The sequence below is a fragment of the Somniosus microcephalus genome, chromosome 12 (genome assembly GCF_052327205.1).
Source record: "Somniosus microcephalus isolate GS21.2 chromosome 12, FLI_Smic_1.0, whole genome shotgun sequence".
In the NCBI taxonomy this organism is placed as follows: Eukaryota; Metazoa; Chordata; class Chondrichthyes; order Squaliformes; family Somniosidae; genus Somniosus; species Somniosus microcephalus.
The window spans coordinates 74,994,831-75,010,776 of record NC_140998.1 but is presented as its reverse complement, the minus strand read 5'-3'; the positions used below and the strand labels follow the sequence as shown (position 1 = coordinate 75,010,776).

Sequence of the window (15,946 nt, the reverse complement as noted above, 5' to 3'; positions counted from 1 at the left end):
ACTTGGCCCCCTCCTATTTCTCATCTACATGCTGCCCCTTGGCGACATTATCTGAAAACACTGTCAGTTTCCACATGTATGCTGATGGCACCCAGCTCTACCTCACTACCACTTCTCTCAACCCCTCCATTGTCAGACTGCTTGTCTGACATCCAGTTCTGGATGAGCAGAAATGTTTCTCCAATTAAATATTGGGAAGACTGAAGCCTTTGTTTTCGGTCCCCGCCACAAACTCCGTTCCCCGGCCACTGACTCCATCCCTCTCCCTAACATCTGTCTGAGGCTGAACCACACTGTTCGCAACCTTGGTGTCATATTTGACCCTGAAATGAGCTTCTGACCATATATCCGCAGCATAACTAAGACCGCCTAGTTCCACCTCCGTAACATCTCGCGTCTCCGCCCTTGCCTCAGCTCACCCACTGCTGAAATCCTCATCCATGTCTTTGTTACCTCTAGACTTGACTATTCCAACGCACTCCTGGCTGGCCTCCGACATTCTAGCCTACATAAACCTGAGGTCATCCAAAACTTGGCTACCCGTATCCTAACTCTCACCAAGTCCTGTTCACCCATCGCCCCTGTGCTCACTGACCTACATTGACTCCCGGTTAAGCAATGCCTCGATTTGTTTTCAAATCCCTCAATGGCCTCGCCCCTCCCTATCTCTAATCTCCTCCAGCCCCACAACCCCCCCTCCCGAGATATCTGCGCTCCTCTAATTCTGCCCTCTTGAGCATTCCTGATAATCACTCAACCATTGGTGGCCGTGCCTTCTGTTGCCTAGGCCCTAAGCTCTGGAATTCCCTGCCTAAACCTCTCCGCCTTGCTACCCCTCTTTCCTCCTTTAAGACGCTCCTTAAAACCTACCTCTTTGACCAAGCTTTGGCTCAACTGCCATAACTTCTCCTTATGTGGCTCGGTGTCAAATATTTTGTCTTCTAACACTCCTGTTGAAGCTCCTTGGGACGTTTTACTATGTTAAAGGCGTTACATAAATATAAGTTGTTGTCGTCGTTGTCCAAGTTCAGAGCCGGGTGTGGCAGGCAGGTGAAGTCCAGAAGCTATTTGAAGGGTAGAGTATCGGAGGATGCACTGATTTAAAAAAAAAAAAAGAAAATTATTTATGGGATCTGGGCGTCGCTGCCAAGGCCAGTATTTATTGCCCATCCCTAGTTGCCCTTGAGAAGGTGGTGGTGACCCGCCTTTTTGAACCGCTGCAGTCTGTGTGGTGAAGGTACTCCCACAGAGCTGTTAGGGAGGGAGTTCCAGGATTTTGACCCAGCGACGATGAAGGAACAGTGATATATTTCCAAGTCAGGATGGTGGGGAACTTGGAGGTGGTGGTGTTCCCATGCGCCTGCTGCCCATGTCCTTCTAGGTGGTAGAGGTCACGGGTTTGGGAGGTGCTGCCGAAGCAGCCATGGCGAATTGCTGCAGTGCATCTTGTAGATGGTACACACTGCAGCCACGGTACGCCGGTGGTGGAGGGAGTGAATGTTTAAGGTGGTGGATGGGGTGCCAATCAAGCAGGCTTTGTCCTGGATGGTGTCGAGCTTCTTGAGTGTTGTTGGAGCTGCACTCATCCAGGCAAGTGGAGAGTATTCCATCACAATCCTGACTTGTGCCTTGTAGATGGTGGAAAAGCTTTGGGGAGTCAGGAGATGAGACACTCGCCGCAGTAAACCTAGCCTCTGACCTGCTCTTGTTGCCACAGTATTTATGCGGCTGGTCCAGTTAAGTTTCTGGTCAATGGTGACCTCCAGGATGTTGATGGTGGGGGATTCAGCGATGGTAATGCCGTTGAATGTCAAAGGGCGGTGGTTAGACTCTCGCTTGTTGGAGATAGTCATTGCCTGGCACTTGTATGGCGCGAATGTCATCTGCCACTTATCAGCCCAAGCCTGAACGTCGTCCAGGTCTTGCTGAATGCGGGCATGGACTGCTTCATTATCTGAGGAGTTGCGAATGGCACTGAACACTGTGCAGTCATAAGCGAACATCCCCATTTCTGACCTTATGTTGGAGGGAAGGTCATTGATGAAGCAACGGAAGATGGTTGGGCCTAGGACACTGCCCTGAGGAACTCCTGCAGCGATGTCCTGGGGCTGTGATGATTGACCTTCAACCACCACAACCATCTTCCTTTGTGCTAGGTATGACTCCAGCCAGTGGAGAGTTTTCTCCCTGATTCCCATTGACTTCAGTTTTACTAGGGCTCCTTGATGCCACACTCGGTCAAATGCTGCCTTGATGTCAAGGGCAGTCACTCTCACTTCACCTCTGGAATTCAGCTCCTTTGTCCATGTTTGGACCAAGGCAGTAATGAGGTCGGGAGCCAAGTGGTCTTGGCGGAACCCAAACTGGGCATCAGTGAGCAAGTTATTGGTGAGTAAGTGCCCCTTGATAGCACTGTCGATGACACCTTCCATCACTTTGCTGATGATTGAGAGTTGATTAATGGGGTGGTAATTGGCTGGATTGGATTTGTCCTGCTTTTTGTGGACAGGACATACCTGGGCAATTTTCCACATTGTCGGATAGATGCCAGTGTTGTAGCTGTACTGGAACAGCTTGGCTAGAGGCGTGACTAGTTCTGTGGGAATGAAGATCCAGGAGGTGTGCCGAATCGGTTGCGGGGCAGAAAAAAAACAGTGACTAAGTTGGAGGTCACCATAAGATCCAGAAGCGGCGGAGAAATGTACTTTGGCCCAGGAGCATGAAACTCGAGCCAGGAACCAGACTATAGCTGAAGCTGAAAGAACAATAGAACCAGTGGGCCAGTCACAGGCTCAGCAGGTAACAGCAGCGGTGGGGGACGGCTGTAAGCTGATCAAAGTTACTTTAAAATTTAAGCAACAGAGCAGCAGCTGAGTCTTAGTGTAGTCCAGTGCAGAAGCATAGTGTTGATGTCCAGAGAAGTCCAGGAATTTGGAAGCCAAATTTGAAAAAGATCCAGTGCTCACTGAGGAAAGCAAAGAGCAGGCCTGGGCAGGGGATGGGCAGTGGTGGTTTAAACTGGCAGTTAACTTGTAGATTGTGCTAAAATACACCCACTATTAGAGCTTGGGGAACTTCAACAGTGGAAGAGAGGAGATCAGTGGGAGAAAGGGCAAAAGATGGCAGAGGATGGCCAAGGATAGAGTACAGTAAGGAGCTCCCTTGGGAGCTGACCACCCAGGAGCCATCTTGAACAAGGTTGCTTGAATGCACAAAATAGCTCCAGTCTGGTGAAGAAAGTTTCTCTGATCCATTACTTGAAACCAGGTAGCAAAGTAGCAATCATGGAGTCAAAGATGTTGGGGGAGAAGCAAGGTTGGGTGTCATCAGATTACAGATAATGTCACTGAAGGGTACCATGTAAATGAGTAATCAGAGGGTGGACAAGGATGAAACCTTCAAAGATGACACAGGTGACCATGCACATACAGGAGGAGAAGCTATTGGAGGAAATATCAACAACAATTTGCATTTATACAGCGCCTTCATATAAAAAAAAATCCCAAGCTGTAATCAGAAGTGCAATCAGCAGCACTGAGCCAAAGATGGAAATATTGGGAGCAATGTTCCCTTTAAGCCACGCAGCGCTCTGGAAGTCCTGCGCAGGCGACTTGCCAGCTTCACAATGGGGAAAAACTGTGCATGCGCAGTATTTTGAATGGGCCATGCAGCCCCTTTAAGGGGCTGCGCACCCAAAACAAAATTAAAGGGAACATTGATTGGGAGGGGTGACCAAAAGCTCAAACTAAGAGGTGGGTTTTAATAAAGGTCTTAAAGGAGGAGGGAGTTACACAGGGGTTTAAGGATGGAATTCCAGAGCGCAGTGCCATGTTGGCTGAAGGCACAGCCACCAATGGTGGCGTGAAGGGAATGGGGGTGCTCAAGAGGCCAGAATTGAAGGAACTCCAAGTTCTTGGAGGGTTGTAGGGCAGGAGAAGGCTACAGAGATAGGGTGAGGCTTTGAAGAAATTTAAACGAGGATGAGAAATTGTAACCTGAGGCAGTTGGGGACTGGGAGCCAATATAGGTCACCGAGCACAGTGATACTGGGTGAGCAGGACATGTTGCAGGATAGGATATGGGAAGCAGAGTTTTGGATGAGTTGAAGTTTATAGAGGGTGACGGATGGAAGACCGACCAGGAAAGTATTGGAATAGTTGAGTCTGGAAATGACAGGCGTGGATGAGGGTTTAAGCGGCAGTTGGATTGAGACAGGGTGGAGGCAGACAATGCTACGGAGGTGGAAGTAGGTGATATTTAGGGTTGGAAGCTCAGCTTGGGTTCAAATGGAACAGTTTGGTTCAACCTGAGACATTGGGCAGGGAGGAGCTCCAATTGGTGGTGAGGGTACAGAGTTTGTGGCCGGGGCCAAAGAAAATGGCTTCCCAATATTTAACTGGAGGAAATAGTAGCTCATCCAGGAGTGAACGTCGGACAAGCAGTCTGACAACACAGAGGCAGTGGAAAGGTTGATAGCGGTGGTGGAGAGATAAAGCTAAGTGTCGTCCGTGTACGTGTGGAAACTGACCCCATGTCTTAGGATGATGTTGCCAAGAGGCAGCATGTAGATGAGGAAGGGGGACAATAGATCCTTGGGCGACTACAGAGGTCACAGTGCAGGAATGGAAAGAGAAGCCATTGCTGGAGATGTTCTGGCTACAATTTGATAGGTAAGAGTGGAACCATGCGAGGGCAGTCCCACTGAGCTGGGCAATAGAGGAAACACGCTGGAGGAGGATCGTGTGGTCAACTGTGTCAAAGGTTGCAGAGAAAAATGAGGAGGGGTAGTACACCAGGTCACAAATCACACCTGGAGTACCATGCACAGTTTTGGTCTCCTTATCTAAGGAAGGATATACTTGCCTTGGAGGCGGTGTAACGAAGGTTCACTAGATTGATTCCTGGGATGAGAGGGCTGTCCTATGATGAGAGATTGTGTAGAATGGGCCTATACTCTCTGGCGTTTAGAAGAATGAGAGGCGATCTCGTTGAAACATACAAGATTCTGAAGGGGATTGACAGCGTATATGCTGAGGTTGTTTCCCCTGGCTGGAGTGTCTAGAACTAGGGAGCATAGTCTCAGGATAAGGGGTAAGCCATTTAAAACTAAGATGAGAAGGAATTTCTTCACCCAGAGGGTTGTGAATATTTGGTATTCTCTGCCCCAGAGGGCTGTGAATGCTGAGTCTTTGCGTATATTCAAGGCTGAGATAGATTTTTGGACTCTGGGGGAATCAAGGGATATGGAGATTGGGCGGGAAAGTGGAGTTGAGGTCAATGATCAGCCATGATCTTATTGAATGGCGGAGCAGGCTCGAGGGGACGTATGGCCTACTCCTGCTGTTATTTTTTATGTTCTTAAGATGTAATTTGTGACTTTGATTATGGCCATTTCAGGGCTGTGATGGGCGGAAACCTGATTGGAGGGATTCAAATGTGGAATTGTGGGAAAGATGGTCACGGATTTTGGAGGCGATGTTGGAGAGGAAAGGAAGGTTGGAAATGGGACAGTAGTTTGCAGGGACAGTAGTTTACAAGGACAGGGGGGTCGAGGAGGGGGTGATGATGGCAGTTTTGAAAAGGAGGAGGACAGTACCCGAGGAGAGGGAACCATTTACAATGTCAGCTAGTTTGGGAGCCAGGAAGGGAAGGTGGACAAGATGAGCTTGGAGAGGGCATGAGGGGAGATGGAAGAGAAACTAGAGAAAGATGCGGGTTCAGGATGAGGCGGGGAGGGGGTGGGGCTGGTGGTTGGCTACATGTAGCTCGTGGTTAATGTATTTGATAGCACTGTTCTAGATACATATGTACAGTATTGTGTTAGTACCCTCTGATGAAAGTAAAAAGAAACAAAACTTTTAGAAATTCATAATAATCTTAATCATAATCAACTTTATTGTCATTGTTAGTGCACAAGTGCAGTACAACGAAATGTAGGCTTGCGGCTCCCGAGAGTGTACATTTAGATTAAGACGTTTAAACATTCAACATTCATTTGGCTTGTAATACATTAACATAAACATAACCATAATAAAGTGCATTGGCAGATGTGCAGGCTTTAGAGTTTATTTGTGGAGTTCAGTAGGATGACAGCCCTGGGAAAGAAGCTGTTCCTAAATCTGGTCGTTCAGGTGCGAATGCATCTGTAGCGTCTCCCAGATGGCAGGAGGGCGAACAGACTGTGGCTGGGGTGGGTAGGGTCTTTGATGATGGTCCGTGACCTCCGTAAACAGCGTTTCTGGTATATGTGCTCTATGGTCGGTAGCCGGGTGCCGGTAATGCGTTGGGCAGTTTTGACTACCCGCTGCAGGGCTTTCCGGTCATAGTAGCTACAGCTGCCATACCATACTGTGATACAGTTCGTCAGGATGCTCTCTATTGTGCAGCGGTAAAAGTTAGAGAGGATCAGGGGTGACAGGTTACATCCCTTCAGCCTCCTTAGGAAATATAGGCGCTGCTGGGCCTTCTTCACCAGAGAGGAGGTATTGAGGGACCAGGAGAGGTCTTCCGTGATGTGGACTCCGAGGAACTTAAAGCTGTCCACCCTTTCCACCACAGCCATGTGGATGTGGGTGTGACTTCCGCCTTTAGACTTCCTGAAGTCCACAATGATTTCTTTGGTTTTCTTGATGTTAAGGGCCAGGTTGTTATCAGCGCACCACTTCACGAGATGCTGGACCTCCTCCCTGTAGGCTGACTCATCGTTGTTGGTGATCTGGCCTACTACCGTGGTATCATCCGCAAACTTGATGATGGTGTTGGAACCATGAACAGCCACACAGTCGTGGGTGAAGAGGGAGTAGAGGAGGGGGCTCAGCCCACATCCTTGTGGGGCCCCCGTGTTCAGGGTTGGGGGGTGGGGGGGAGGTGTGGTTACCTAATTTGACAGACTGGGGTCTGTTTGTTAGGAAGTCCAGGGTCCAGTTGCAGAGGGAAGTGTTCAGGCCAAGAGTGTGGAGTTTCGTGGCCAGCTTGTTGGGGACGATAGTGTTGAATGCTGAGCTGTAGTCTATGAACAGCATTCTGATGTAGGTCTCTTTACCATCTAAGTGATTCAGTGCAGAGTGTAGAGCAGTTGTGATTGCATCCTCCGTTGATCTGTTTGCACGATAGGCAAACTGGTGTTGGTCAAGAGAGGCGGGAACACTGGCTTTGATGTGAGCCAGGACCAGTCTCTCGAAACACTTCATTATGATGGGTGTGAGTGCGACAGGTCGATAGTCGTTCAGGCACGTCACAGCCGTTTGCTTTGGCACAGGAATAATGGTAGCGGTCTTGAAGCATGTAGGGACTACTGCCTGGGCCAATGACAGATTGAAGATGGCGGTGAAGACATCAGCCAGCTGATCAGCACATTCCTTGAGTACCCGTCCAGGGATGCTATCCGGTCCAGCAGCCTTTCGTGTGTTCACTCCACGTAGAACACCCCTTATGTCGGAGGTCGACAGAGTGAGCACCTGGTCTTCCGGGGGTGGCAAGGCTTTGGTAGCCGGCTCCCTGTCGAAGCGAGCGTAGAAGTTGTTAAGCTCCTCCGGAAGGGAGGCATCACTAACCGGGGGCTGGTGTTTTTGCTCTTGTAGTCAGTGGACTGGATGCCTTGCCACATGCGCCGGGGGTCCGAGTTGTTGTGGAAATGATCCTCTATCCGCAGTGTCTGTTTCCTTTTGGCAGTCCTGATATCCTTTTTTAGGTTGGTCCTAGCTGCACTGTAAGCCGCCGTGTCGCCAGATTTAAATGCTGCGTTGCGTGCTTTCAACAGCGAGCGGACCTCTCCGTTCATCCAGGGTTTCTGGTTGGGGTATGTCCTGATATTTTTATGGGTCGTGACGACCTCAACGCAACTGTTAATGTAGAATAGCACTGTGGATGCGTATTCCTCGATGTCATTATGGGCAAACGTGCCCCAATCAGTGCGTTCGAAGCAATCCTGAAGCTCCGAGACTGCCCCCTCTGGCCACACTTTCACTGATCTCACTGTTCTCACTCTTTTGATGAGCGGTTTGTATGCCGGGGCTAGAAACAGGGAGAGGTGGTCAGACTTCCCAAGGTGGGGGCAGGGAATGGCCTTATAAGCATCTACAATGCTCGTGTAGACTTGATCCAGTGTGTTCTCCCCTCTTGTGGGACAGGAAACATTCTGGTGGAATTTCGGTAGTACAGTTTTTAGGTTTATGTGATTGAAGTCCCCCGCGACGATAAAAGCTCCGTCTGGGTGCGCAGTTTGTTGTTCGCTGATGGCCCTGTAGAGGTCCTTCAGTGCTAGTTTGGCATTAGCGTGTGGTGGGATGTAGACCGCAGTGATGATAACAGCCGTGAATTCCCGAGGCAGGTAGAAGGGTCTGCACCTTACCATGAGGAATTCCAAATCAGCCGAACAGGATCTATCGATTATGTCCGTGTTAGTGCACCAGGCATTGTTAGTGTAAATGCACAAACCGCCTCCCTTGCTATTAGGTTATGCGTTGAAGGTTTAACTTAAGTAAAAATGTTTGGCATCAGTGAACCCTCAATAATGGAGATAAATTACTTCCATATTTGAAAAGTTGGGAATCATTTACCAGAACTCACCAATAGCAAAGTTAGGGTTCAGCAAAGGTGTTTTGAGTACATTTTCAGTTATCTCGATAATTTTGCATGTTTAGTGAAAAGTATTACTGCAACATTTGCATCAAACAAAGTCTGTGTTGTGGGAGCATGTTACATATAGGGGCTTGAGTTTTTTACAAGTTTGAATTTTGAACAATTTGAATGTTTGATTTTGATTGCACTTCCCTTTTCTAGTTCTTATGATGTGGCCATTGTTGGAGGAGGAATTGTCGGACTGGCATCTGCTAGAGAACTAATACAGCGACATCCTAAGTTGACCTACATTCTACTGGAAAAGGAAAAAGAACTGGGTACATTCTGGGAATAAAACTACGTTGAAAATGCTGAACTAAACGAAAATGCAAACTTCTGAACATGCCCCATGCCATCAATTTTCTGCTTTAAACTAGTTTGAAATATTTGTATCATCAGAAAATTCTCCCCAGTAATATTTTTAATATAGCCAATCCTTAAGTATAGGTGGTGAGTTAATCTACTGTTCTGAACCTGTTCTGTTGAATTTATAACAGCACAGTTTGGGAGAGGGGGAGTAGATGGTAAAGCCTTTGTCACTGATAGTAGAGCGGAAGGAAAAGGGAAATATACAGTAGAGTAGAGTTGGACAATCAGAAGGTGTAAACCAGTGTTGTCCAATGGAAATTGCTGACTAGCCACAGGTGTGGCTACAGCGACACCTTTAGCTACATGCACTCATTTTAGTAGAAAATGCCTTACACAATACAGATAAATGTACTTCACGTGTATATTTACTTAAACAACTATTGCCATTCGGTAACCAAGGAAGTAAAGCACTCAATGATCTTGCGCATTCCCGATTTTAATCGCTCCACCATAGGTGGCTGTGCCTTCAGCTGCCAAGGCCCTGAGCTCTGGAAATCCCTCCTTAAACCTCTCTGCTTCTCTACACCTCTCTCCTCCTTTAACATGCTCCTTAAAACCTACCTCTTTGACCAATCTTTTGGTCATCTGTCCTGATATCTCCTCCTGTGGCTCGGTGTCAAATTTTGATTGATAACCCTCTTGTGAAACACCTTGGGACGTTTGCTACATTAAAGGTGCTAAATAAATTGCAGTTGCTGTTGATCAAAATGTACTTGCACACTCTGGTTTTTATCTTATTTTACGCATAAAAAGATTAAAGTACACATGCATACGCCATTTGAATGAGTATTCAGGTCACATGCTCAATGACGGTGTCTATTACTCATATTTTCTATTTACTAATCAGAATTGCAATTATCCACATCCGGATTCCCAATTAGCCATATGTGGCGTGTGGCTAACGTATTGGACAACACTAATGTAAGCAGTGATTAAGATTTGGAAGAGATTGTAGAAGTGGATAGAGCTAATTCAGGGAGGAACTTGTAAATAAATACAGGGATTTTGAAGTTGTGTTACTAGGACAGGGTGATAAGTGAGTTTAGCTTTGAAGGATAACACACAGGTGGTGGAGTTCTGGAGTTTATGTAGGATGGAGACATGGAAACTGGCAAGGAGGGGGTTGGGAAAATTGAGTCCAGAGATGATGAGTTTGAATGAGGGATTCGGCGACAGTGGGGTGAAACGAGCAATATTTTGAAGGTGGAAGTAAATGGTCTCGGTGATTGGATAACGGTTTGAATCAGATTCTAAGTTTGCCCACTGTTGGGCTTGATTAGGAAAAGAGATGGAATACAGGCTAAGATGTATAATTGCTGGTGGGGCTGACCAGGATTGTTTCAGTCTTGCCATTGTTGAGTTGCAAAAGCTCCTGCTCACTAAGAGTTGTATAACTGAGGATGGTGGAGAAATGAAGCTGGGTATTGTTGGCATACATATAAAAATGACCCAATGCTTATGGATAATGTTGCAATAAATAAGGAACGGGGGAGGAGGCACACTGGAGGTGACTGTGGGCATGGGATGAAAAGCCATTTCAGCAGATAAGATGGCTGTGTTGGAACAGGTAGGAATAGAACCATATAAGGACAGTAAAATAGAGATGCAGCAATAGAGGGGAGGTGGTGGAGCAGGATGCATAGGTGACCATGTCGAAAACCACAGAGGAGGACAAGAAGGGAAAATGCTGCAGTCAGTCATACAAAATGTCATTGGTGAATTTGACCGAGTCAGCATTGTGGATGGGATAGAAGCCTGATTAAACTGATTTTGAACAGGCAGAATTAGACATAGAGTTGGTTGGCGATGACCTGTTCCTTAACCTTAGAGAGAAAGAAGAAGTTGGCGATGGAATGCTAGTTTAAAACGAGGAAGGGGTTGAAAATAGGCTTTTTAAAGAATGAGGTGATTACAGCAGTTTTGAAAGGAGGAGATAATGCCTGAGGAGAGGGAACAGCTGATATTGGCATGTATTGAGAAAAGGAAGGGTAGCTGAATGGTTAGAAGCCGAGTCAGTAAGGGAGCAAGGAAGCAGGTCGTGGGTCTCGTGGAAGAAATTAATCTGGTGAGGGCTGGGGTGGAGATAGGGGAGAAGCTATACTGTGTTGTGAGGTTGGAGCTGGGTTAAGGGGTGAGTTAAATATGGTCAGGGAGGGGAAAGAAGCTGGAGGAGGCTGATGCAACTCAGCAGGTAGCCTCAATGAATTTTGGAGAATCCATAGTATTCTCACAACTTGCATCAAATGTAAGGTTGGAGAGGGCAGAGAAGGGAGCTTGAAGGAGACGGTCAGTAGTGGAAAAGAGAAATTTGGAATTTTCTTTGCCCTCAGGATGATCTTTGAGGGGATTTGGCTGGAGTGAGGAGAAGCAATACTGTTTCCAGCCACTGAGCCAGATTTGGCAATAGCCAACTAGGCTTCTTGTACACCATGTGCATTCAAGCCTGTGGCCCTCAGACTTGAGACACATTTTGGTGTTGTACAGGAGAGTGGTGGGGGTGGGAGATCGTGAGGGATCTGGTGGTGATGAAGGTATCAAAAGTGGAAGTAAATTGAGTAGGTTAATAAAGGCAGCAACTGGTCTCCTCTTTCCCCCCACCCACCCAAAAAAAAATCGTAATCTCCTCATTCCTTAAAAAGCCAACTCTCAACCACTTCATCTTTGCAAAGTACCATCACACCTCCAACCTCCTCTTCCTCAAATTTGGGAGCATATCATCACAAACCAACTCACTGTCCACCTCTGCCTATTCGAATCATGAGTGGAGCGCTAGAGAAGTACAATTGGAGAGTTATTTTTCCAGAGGTGGAGCACAATAGCGAAGTGTTTTTAAGCAGATAGCCAAATGTTGATGAAACAAGGAAATGGTTGGAAATGGCCTTGTCAGTAGTTGAGACCTAGGAGGTAGTGGGGTCTTGCATATGGCAGTTATCAGTAAGGGTGGGAGAGTTAATAGGCAGCATAAGGTTCAGTGAGGACAAAAGAGCAAATAAGTCAGAGTAGAGGAGCAAAGGAAATTTGTGTAGGTTGAAGTCATCAAGGATGAGGAATCACTGGCAAATGTATTTAATATATCTTTTACGAGTACTTTTTTAAAAAGTGGCAAAAGTGAAAGGAACATGTTTGTTTTAACTTGGGGGTCCATCGGCAGTGGTAATGTTAAAAACAATTAGCATTTTAAGTCATTACAAAAGTTTGATGAGGAATTGTTTGGTTGTAAATAAATTGTGTAAGGCATTTTAAGATCTCAGTCTAAAAATTGAGCAGACTAGGGCAATAACTCTCAAGTTACAGTACTAGCCAGAAGCTATATTATCCATTTATTTAAATTTCAGTACGGGGAGAAGATCTAGCATCTTCTAAGTACTGTAGATGTTTTTTCTTTTTGTCCCTTTTTATCATTTGATGCCATTACCCTGCATAATGAAGTGGTCAAGATCACTCCAGGTGGGAAGCTGATCCTATACTCTACAGCAGTGATTTTGAGTATGAGTGCACTATGCCACTGTCCACTAGTTTTAATGCATCAATGCAAAGAGCAGGGCCAATGTTGTTACCCTTCTAATATTGAGGTTTTTTTTCAATAGAATTCACTTATATTTTCATAAATACTACAGTAACTAGTTTATAATAAATTTAACCTTTTGCTTTCTGCCACAATAATTATGTCATCTTATTCAGCTTTCCATCAGAGTGGACACAATAGTGGGGTTATTCACAGTGGAATTTACTATACACCAGGGTCTTTGAAGGCCAAACTGTGTGTGCGGGGTGCTGAACTAAGCTATGCTTATTGTGAGAAGAAAGGTATCCCTTACAAAAGATGCGGCAAAGTGAGTATTCCTCTTGCTGTATGAATGTTGATCACATTTCTTTTTCTATTGCTTGCAATGACTATATGAAAGCACCTGCAAATTACTTATAATATTTTATCAGATATAGTTAACTATGATTTGAAAATGGGTTGCCAAAATTTTACCTGGGAAAATCAAGATACAGCTCCACTTACTATCGATCCACACAATTACTGAATTAGAACACATTTTTAGCTATGGAACCCAGCATATTTATTTCCTTCAAAATATTCCTAATTTTTTTCATGTGTCTGTGTGGGGATATATATAATATATATCCATCAACAATATTATGGCTGTATAGTTTGTACAGTGACACAGAAAATCAAAGACTGGAGCTGCAGTTTCCTGATATACATTCTCAGTGTGCACCAGGAGCATGTAATTTGTAAGTTTGCTAGCTTTATAATCTTTAATAAACACGAATTTCCATAAACAAACAAAATTATCTCAAAATGCTCAAAGTTGATCACTTATGCAGTTTCCAAATTTTTTGTGTGTTAAAAACATTAATTAAACCTCAAAAATGTTTCAGGAAAGATTTTTGAACTGAACATATACAAGCAAAAGAGATGATTAACTTAAAGTCCATTATCTAGAAACAATCTTTTTTTATTTAACCATCATCAAAGAACTCTCAATAACATCTATTACTGTTAGCCTGTGCTGCTTCTGTTTTTTTGGCAGGAGTTCATGACAAAGACACAACTGTGATGTATTTATATAAATTTATCACTTGCCTGAAATAAAGTTTTGAAAATTCAATCAGTGGTTTCTTTCTAAGTGTTTTCAAAAAAGCAAAGTAACTTTAATCCTCACAGGATGAGAGAGCTTTCCCTTCTACCTTTCAACTCCTGTTGATGCACATACTGCATGCTGGGAAATTCTGCAAACTACACGTGCTCAAAATGCACAGATGTGATTGAAAGCTCTGGACAACTGTTGAGGAAAAATGTCCACTCATAGCCCAGCCTTTTGAGAGAGGCTGAGGCCTTAAAGTAAAAACTTTACCAAAGGTGTTAAAAGATGCAAAAGACAGTTCAGTAGTCACATTTAATCATATTATTGTGATTTTTAATCTTGTCTAAAAGCTTATTTTGGAGAATATAAATTTCAGTCAGTAAGAAAATTGGCATAGGCATTTGTAAATAAACATATTGAGTGGTTTCATTGATTCATCAGCAGAGAGAGTTTGGCAACTATTTTTAAATAGAAAATTTTAATGTTGTGATTTGAAATAAAAATGTGACATCAGGAAGTAAAGTTTGTGGACAGGAAGCGTGTCCATATTATCAAGATTTTTAGTAAGATACTAGTAGATTCTCTGTGGCATTGCTCACCTAAATGGCTTTGCAAGTTCTCTTTCTTCCTGAAAGATGTGTGTTTTTGCTTGCTTTCACCACAATTTGTTTCTGTTTTTGCAACTATCTCCTCTTGTTTATGTCTCTATCCATCTCTGTCACTCAATGTCTTTTTTTTGCCTGTTCCCCATACTCCCTCTCTGTCCACCTAAGCCCCTCTCTGTTTCTTGAATCTCTGTGTCCAGCAATCAATCTCTTTCTCTCACGCCCTCCAATCTGTAACTCTGGCCTCGGACCCTTCATCTCTCTCCCTAATTTCTGTTTGTATCTGGCTCTAGAGAACAGCATTGCTAACGACCAGCAGCCTGAGAATGGGCCTCAGATGAGGAGCCTGTCATTGGCCTGTTCATCGGTGTGCAGAAAAAATATTCTCTTGCAGGGGAGGAAGGGAACAGGCATGGAGCACTACCAGTGGTGACGGACAGGTGCGAGACCCAGAAAAAAGTATATGGAGACAGAGTGCAGGCCAAGGAGGCGAAAATGTATTGGACATCAAGCAACCCTAGAGTGGGCTGAGGAGATGAAAAGAATATTTGGGGAAAGAACATATGGAAGGGTAGAAAAATAAAGATGTCTATAAAAAGAGAACATGAAAATGTTAAATAATTGTCAATTTGTCTGTTGCCTTACCTTGCACAGACAAAAACCAATATGGCTGTCAGATCGAGTTTTAGATGGAATGTTCTACAGGGACACCCGGTGACCAGAGCCTGCAGTTGCTTGCAGACTAAGCTGGGGTTTTTTTTATCATATACTCTCACTATAAACTAACAGTTACTCTGTGACAGCAGGCATGATTCATTATGTGACAGGCAAACTGTAACACCATTAACATTGGAAACACCTATCACCATGCCAACTACAAGTGTAACGGGCATTGCAAACAAATTTGGACATTTTTATGATGGGAATTTCTATACGACCAGGATGGCATAGGAGTTTTAATGCAATGTGTGCACCATGTACCAAATTAAATATACAGTAGATAAATGTGTAGATTGAGGACTCCATTCCATGTTAAAGTTGCCTGTTCAACCTCCTTGACTTTGAGGAAGTCACATCTGAATGTGTTGTACCTAAACTTCTAGAAGCCATTTGGCAAAGTTCCACAGGAAAGGCTATTGGTTAAGATCAACGCTGTGGTGATTGAGGGTAAATCTTGTGTATGGTTTAAGAAATTGGCTGAAGGTAGAAAATATGCATTTGTTCAAGGAGTTAGATTGGGATGGGGGGTGGGGTGGAGTACTGATTGGGGTGCCCAAGAATCACCTGGGACCACTACTGTTTCTAATTTACATCAATGATTTGGACTCAAAACCTAATACAAATTGGTCAGGTTTTCAGATGACACTAAACTAGAAGTTCTGAAATTACAGAATGAGCTGTGCAAAATATGTAAGTGGACCGAGCAATGGCAGATGAAGTTTAACACAGACAAATGTAAAGGACTACACATTGAAAGGAAAAATGGGCAAGACATGTACTCTGAATGATGTAAGAAATAGCTAAGGAAGTTGAAAAAGATCTAGGAGTCTCAATACACTTGACGGTCAAAACATCCAACCAATGCAGAGTAGCAATTAACAAAGCACATCGAATATTGAACTATGCAGCCAAAACAGTAGAATACAAGTCAGAGGAAGTCCTAATCAAACTGAACAGTGCTCTGGCCAGACCACACCTTGAGTACTTTGTCACCAAGACACAGGCAGATATTCAAGCAGAGAAGAACTGATTCCCCAG

The 15,946-nt window shown here is 44.7% G+C and overlaps 1 protein-coding gene across 3 annotated transcripts in view; it reads left to right on the top strand.

Annotated features, from left to right (window-relative positions):
• l2hgdh (L-2-hydroxyglutarate dehydrogenase) overlaps nt 1–15,946 on the top strand; it is a 47,291-nt gene that overhangs the window by 8,718 nt on the left and 22,627 nt on the right. The window contains exons 2-3 of one of the 3 annotated variants that reach the window (XM_086003144.1): nt 8,782–8,897; nt 12,670–12,821. In XM_086003144.1, coding sequence (XP_085859270.1) covers nt 8,782–8,897; nt 12,670–12,821 — 268 coding nt within the window. Of the gene's footprint in view, nt 1–8,781; nt 8,898–12,669; nt 12,822–14,481; nt 14,629–15,946 lie in introns of those variants that run through there. The other 2 variants (XM_086003145.1, XM_086003146.1) reach the window with 2 other exon arrangements.